This window comes from Centroberyx gerrardi, chromosome 15, assembly GCF_048128805.1.
Source record: "Centroberyx gerrardi isolate f3 chromosome 15, fCenGer3.hap1.cur.20231027, whole genome shotgun sequence".
Classification (NCBI taxonomy): Eukaryota; Metazoa; Chordata; class Actinopteri; order Beryciformes; family Berycidae; genus Centroberyx; species Centroberyx gerrardi.
Genome location: NC_136011.1, coordinates 27,652,593 through 27,659,748, shown reverse-complemented (window position 1 = coordinate 27,659,748; position 7,156 = coordinate 27,652,593). Strand labels below are relative to the sequence as shown.

The following is a 7,156-nucleotide window of genomic DNA, read 5'->3' as shown; positions in this document are numbered from 1 at the left end:
ATTACAACATGTAAAAAATCTTGACATGTGACATAAGACGTGCTTGATCCAAACGATGGGCATCAATATTTACACTCACCATGTTGTTGTACATCAGGTAAAGTCACATCAGTAGACCTCGCAAGTCAAATCTTCATGTATGACGTCAGCCATGTCCAAATATGGACTTACGGTTCCACAGTGATTTCTCTATGGGGAAAATGAATGGGGGTTTCACATAATCGTCCCTGTCACGGTTCTGCGTTTAATGCCGGACTTTCAAAGTTGGTACATTTTTACCTACAGTACATATGTCGCTTGATTTCTGTAACTGTTTTCAAGTCTAAAGGCTCATTTATGCTCCCTTTACGTATGAAAATAAACGTTTCAAACGATGTAGCCGTCACTGCCCGCATACTTCCCTGCGTCCTTTACGCTGGCATGGATGTTAAGCAGTACATCCACCAGAGGGCAGTAGAGAGTCGCTCCACTTTTCCTTCGCTGCCGTCCGACTCACATTCGATTCCCGCCCAGTCTCCTCCCAGCTGTTCTGTATCAATTGTTTGTCCCTGTGCCCGGGCGAGGTAACATCATAGATATGTTTATAATTTCTCACCAACTCGCACAACCTCTCCTCAAAGAGTTCCAAGAGTTTCCACGAGTTTCCCGCCCCCACGATTTCCGGTGGTACTGCGGTGGTACTGCGGTGGTACTGCGGTGGCACTGCGGTGGCACTGCGGTGGCACTGCGGTGGCACTGCGGTGGCACTGCGGTGGCACTGCGGTGGCACTGCGGTGGCACTGCGGTGGCACTGCGGTGGTACTGCTCCGTTTCGTCCGTACCCGTAAGCTTTCAGAAAACGAGCACAAATACGGACGAAATGAACGCAGAGTGCGGACAGAAGGCTCCGTCCGTATCTGTATATTTAACGTTGAGCATAATTGAGCCTTAAGCGGTATTTTTGCTAACAAGCTAAACAGATCGTACGTCGCCCGCTGGTGGCGAGATGTTGGCGTCAGACTTACAATGTCTATAGGAAAACAAAGAGGCGCGAGAATCTGATTGGCTGTTGAAGGCCGATGACAACGACAAGTAGCAGATGTTCATTTTTAGCAAGGTTGGCCCCAGTGGGAATCAAACCCACGTTCTACCCAGTCAGCTACACAGAGAATGGAAGTGTGTGTGTGTGTGTGTGTGTGTGTGTGTGTACACGTGTCTGTGTGTATTTCAGCTAGAGGTGACATCGCATTTTATTAGTGGATGTTGTGTGTCCCTCTGTTCCTGCGGCGCTGTGGCAGCTGCCTGCTGGCTGCATCTAATCAGCTTTACAGCTTAGAGCCACATCTGTGTGTGTGTGTGTGTGTGTGTGTGTGTCAGGGTGAATGAAGGAGAGAGAAAGAGAAAGGTGTGTGTGTGTGTGTGAGACAGAGAGTAATGGAGAAATAGGTGTGTGTGTTTCTGTTTGTGAGAAAGAAAGGTGAAAAAGGAGGGTGTGTGTGTGTATGCCTCTCTAAGCGTGTGTGTGTGTGTGTGTGTGTGTATGTGACCACGGCCATCTTTGCTAACACGAATGTATATATGTACAGCAGGGTTCATATATGACGTGTCACTGTAAGTAATGGAGTCAGAATGGTGTGTGTGCTGTGGATTATTCACTGCAGTAAACTAACGACCAAAACTAAAAACCAAAAGCCTTTTCACTTCCTAGAGCTGACGGCCTGTGACTGTTTGTTGTTGTTGTTGTTGTTGTTTTTGTTTATTTGTTGTTGTTTTTTAGAGCGTTTCAGTCGCCACAGTACACATGTTGTAATCAGGGCTTTTCTTCACACGTCCCACTGTGACACAAATGCCACCGGAGGGGTCAGAGGTCAGGGAGCGGCCAGGAGAAGGGGAAAAAGTTTACGTTTATTAAAAGTACTCACATGGCAGCTGACCTGGATGGGACAATAACCAGTATTACTACTCTACCAGTCTGGACCCACCTGACTGAATGTTCTCTGTTTCTCATTCTCTTAAAGCATTTTGATCTAAAGGCTTCTGCTTAAATGCTTGAAATTAGTTTCTTAGACAAATATAAATAGAGAAGTTGATCCTATGTATGAATTTCTTTCCAAAGCCTTTGCCTTTCCATCAAGGCAAAGGGCGGCTGCTTTAAAGAATCTAAAATATAAGATAGTTTTGATTTGTTTAACACTTTTTTGGTCACTGCATAATTCCATTTGTGTTATTTTAGTTTTGATGTCTTTACTATTACGAAATTGTTGTATTATGAAATGCAGTTTACATCTCAACACTATTAAAGTGTTTAAGGATTATGGATTTTAAAATAACATGAAACTTTAATAATCCCTGTGGAGACATTAAGGCCCAAAGACATTGGGAAGAGGCATGTAAATATACCATGTTGCTACAATCAGATACTGTCATAAAAGTCATAAAAGTCGTGGCGACCAGTTTCTATATTTGCTGCAGAGAAAATCACAATTTCATCTTTAATTTGTTAGCAAGGTGTTGAATATATGAGCTGAATAAAACATTCTTAAATACTCGTAAGATTCAACAGACTCAGTTACTTTGTCTTCCATGGTAACCGTAGGATTTCTTTTGCTTATTTTTTGAGTTTGTAAATATAATTTTTAATTTTAGTTTTTTCTTGCTTGCGCTTATTGTTCAGTCACTCCGCCTGAGAGCATCAGCTAAATGCTCAAACTGTGAAAATGGGTTTCTAGGTCAACTAGCCATAACCTAACAACCGCCTGTCCAAAAAAAGTTTAGGTAGCAAAGCAACAAAAATACAGCAGGGGAAATGTGTGATGTGCTTCTTCTTTTTTGTTTAAGTCTGTATACTTTGTATTTAGGGCTTTCGTTCTTGGCGAAGCACTTTGTGATGAACCTGTCAAAAGCATTTCATAAATTTGATTGAACTTAAAGATGAAGTGCTGTGCAAAGGCAGATAAAAGGACAATGGTGTACGCTGGTCATGCTTGTGTTTATCCCTGCTGTGTACCAGGAGTTTTTTGGGCTTAATTCACTGTATGTGGCTCTGTTCCCAGCTGGTTTAATATCAGACATCTCTACATACAGCTCAACATGCTCTTAGTCACATTGACAAGCTGTGGTTTGGTTTATGCGACAGCTGTTGTGGCTGCGTTGCATGTCCCGGCTGAGGTTATTGTTTTATATGGTACATCATGCCTTTAGTGATTTTTATATGTGACTTATGGCAGTTTATATAAGAGCTATAGAGAGCTTATTGCATGTTTTGAGTATTGTTATTTAACCCCTTGAAACTCTGATTTTCCCCTTAAATTTCCCCTCAAGCAGCTTCAAAGTTAGAAAACAACATTTTTTCCGTACTGTATTCTGTATCTGCTTGTTCCAATGCTTCATTGAAGCTATAGCACGCGTATATTGAGTGAAATATTCAACCCCAAGATGCCTTTCTTCATGGCTGCACCATTACATCAAATTAAAAAAATATAGATGTCTTGTGCATGATTTTATATACATTTCCATGTGATTAAGCATGATATATTTACATACTTATATACAAGGTTGAAGAGGTTTAACCTTTGTCTGACCAGTATGTCATGCAGTTTTTCCTGACGCACACGTATATACATCACATACTTCTAACAGTAACATGCCGTACAGTAAGTTTGAAAACAGCAGCTTTCCCTGTTAATTCATTAACCTTGAATTATCCTGAGAAGGGTTCGCTGATCATGCATGCTCTGTTTCAGCGACATCCTGCTTCACATTCATTCAGTTACACACATTCACACATTCACACCACATTCACAACCACAGTCTCACAAGCCTGTTTCTCGACCCACTAGCTGCATCCAGCCCGTATTTAATGTCACTGATATTCTGCCGAAACCTTGTATGTCCATTTTTTCCGTTTTTTTTATACCCGACATGAGCAAAGATCTAGTATATTTTTGATTGTGTGTATTTGTTTGTATTGCATTGTGTCCAGCCACCAAGATATTACAGTTATCCAATCCGTGGAATAGAAAATAGAAATAATAAATACATATAAATAAATAACTGATAAAATAAATAAACAGTAATAAATAGGTGTTGGCGAGCACACAGAGTGTTGCATTTCATTTTTCCTTAATTGAAAGCTACCCCCCCCCCCCCCACACACACACACACACACACACACACACACAATGGGAAAAAAAATCATCAATCATCTGAGAAGTTGAAGTTGAAATGCGGGGCTTTTGTAGGACACTGACAATCCTTGACATATAGCTTATGTGTGAGTCAATCCTTAACATGTAGCTTATGCTCTCAGACACATTAACATATGACCTATGACTGGGTTTATGTAAAAGCTGATTTTTTAAATGCATTGCATTCAGGTCAGGGTCTATATATATATATATATATATATATATATATATATATATATATATATATGCATACTGTGTTACTGTGTGAAACTGTATCATACTGTGGGCAGAAAACTACAATTTTCATTCACTAGCGACAGTTGGGTCACCAGCTGCTCTCACCAGTTTACCAGCCACGCATGTATAGACAATACATGATAGGAAACGGCCTGAATGATGTCTGATGACCTGCTAAAGCAAGGAAGAGAAACTGAGCCGCCAATTTAGCAGCATTTGACTGGTGGCTGGTGGTCAATTTTCCATCCTGCCTGGTCTGAAAACTTGTTTTATTCACCTGGGCGCCATCTTAAATTGGAAATTAGACTGCTGTGGGAAAACCGGGACGTATTCCCGAACACTGTGTTGACTCCAATGTTAAAACTGATGAGAATTGCATCAAAAACATCAGTTCATAAATTCAACTTATAAAAATGAACTTGGAAAGCATCTTTGTAACTAAAATAACTTTTTAAGGTGGATTTTTTTTTGGCCGCAGTTTTCTGGCTTTGGTATGGATGCAAGTCAGTCTCTCTCTCTCTCTCTCTCTCTCTCTCTCTCTCTCTCTGTCTCTCTCTCTCTCTCTGTAGAACCTTCTAGCGTGTTTTCATAGCGGTTCAGACAGTTTTTCCGGAGACGCCTGTGAGGTGAAAGTCGCGGCTCCGTCCCATTCCCCCTCAGCCGAGGCCGAGTACTGGAGGATCAAGGCTATGGCCCAACAGGTCAGTGTGTTACATACCACTGTACTATATACAGGACAGGCGCACTGTGTAGTGGACTACGCAGTGCACAGATCTATTTATGGTAAAAGTTCAACTTTTTGTTTGCTGGACTCCTGTTCCTGCCCCAGGTCTTTATGTTGGACACCCAGTGCTCTCCAAAGACCCCCAACAACAAGGAGGGCTTTGAGCACGCTCAGTCCTGCGTTCTTATCATCGAGCTGCCCTCCGACCAGCAGTCCAATGGACACACTCAGAAGAGGTGGGCAACACTATCTGACACACACACACACACACACACTCGTTTTGCTCTACTCATCCCGTTGACATGCATTCATTTTCTAACCCACACCCTAACCGCAACTACATCACCCTAACGCTAACCCTAATGCAAATTCACCTAACCCTGAAAGATGATGTGGGTATTTTGTTATTGGCCGGATGTTTGTGAGGATTTGTGGGTCTACACAAAGGAAGAACGACAAGAAAACACATTTGCATTAGCTTACAGCTGATTTGGAGACTTAAAACGTAAATTTGTACTCCCTCCCTCGGTAATGTTAGAGGTTAGGTGAGCTAAAAAAACACAAAAACAAAGGAACATGCAAAATCTTCTCATGTCAAAACAAAGAAAAGTAAACAAGATTTCAAGCAAAAATGCAACTAAATTAACTTCTCTCTTTCTTTGTCTTTGTGCTGCTCTAACAGGAAAATTGGGTAAGGCTGTTTTCTGTGACATCAGTACCATGGTTATCAGTTTTAACAATGTGAAAAAATGCCCACATATGGCACTGTATGGAGCCATACTAACATATCCACTTACCTGCAAAATATCCATTTTTTGTGCATTGGTGCGACAACACACTGCTCGAACGTACACAGCTTTAGAGTGCTGAGTGTATGAAGTGACATGCAGCCTCTTTTCCATAGTATGCCATGTACTGTTGCTTTGCCCTGTATGTGAGGTCCTGTTGTCTCTGTACCATGTGTCAATATGCACGTATTGTATTATGTTTAATTTTACACTACAGTCAATTTGCACCAATGTCACCAAGAGAGATATACAGTATGTATTGTAATTGGTGATTAAAGCAATTTTTAGCACAGAGCAATGGGGGGATTTGATTGACCTGGTGCTCTGTGTCTAACTGTGTTGGTCTAAAAAAAAATGCAAATGTTCAAATTCTAACCTAATTCTATCAAGGTATTGTATAAAAAAAAAAAAAAAAGAAAAATGAATAATGACATCCATTTATTGTAGCATCTCAGAGAAAAAGTACTAAAATACCATATGTCAGGTTTCCCTTTTACATTGAGAAAGAACAGGGCCAGATAGTTAATCGGAGCTCATCTAGATTCATATTTCCAAACCATTACTTCGACTTGAAAACTTATAATACCCATCTGTACATAAAGTACTGAACTACGAGTTACAGTGTTTTGATCACGCTCTCCAGGATTACCAAGACAATATGGTCATGTTTTAAATCAGTGTTGATAATACACTTTCCCAGAAGCAGATGTTCTTTACAATGCATTTTTTAACCAGCAAAAGCTGCGACAATATGACACTGATAAAAGTATAGATGGCCTGATGTGATAAAATCCTCTTAGTGATGAACATTGCATGGGTTAACATGTGAGGTTTATAGAAATAATATAATAACCCAAACCAGTGAACAGAAAGAACAAAAGCAGAAAAGCTGTGCAGCAAATTGCAGACAGCCTGTACCTGAAAGAAAGCAAAAAGCACAGCGGGAAGACGGGATTCATTCAGTTTGATTCACTGTCATTTCAGTCAAGTCAAGGAAGAAGATAGTAAATCAAATATTGATAACCTTTGATATGAGACGGTTGTGATCCAAACTATCAAGAAAGGAATCAATCAGTGCTGCTATCGTTTTGAAAGCTTGGAGCCAGAATGGCATTAGTGGCATTTTGAGCAAAGGTTTGTTCCATAGCTTCTAAAAAAAACCTCTGAATAAGGTATATGGAGTATTAAAAGTTCTTTATTGGAATCTTTAACAAAAATTATTCATCAAGACAGTCTTGACA

The 7,156-nt window shown here is 40.5% G+C and overlaps 1 protein-coding gene across 1 annotated transcript in view; it reads left to right on the top strand.

Moving 5' to 3' along the window:
- The window catches only part of arfgef3 (ARFGEF family member 3), a 67,163-nt gene that overhangs the window by 51,824 nt on the left and 8,183 nt on the right, over positions 1-7,156 (top strand). The window contains exons 33-35 of the mRNA XM_078288644.1: positions 621-823; positions 4,973-5,104; positions 5,233-5,363. Of these exons, the coding sequence (XP_078144770.1) occupies positions 621-823; positions 4,973-5,104; positions 5,233-5,363 (466 nt within the window). The remainder of the gene's footprint in view (positions 1-620; positions 824-4,972; positions 5,105-5,232; positions 5,364-7,156) is intronic.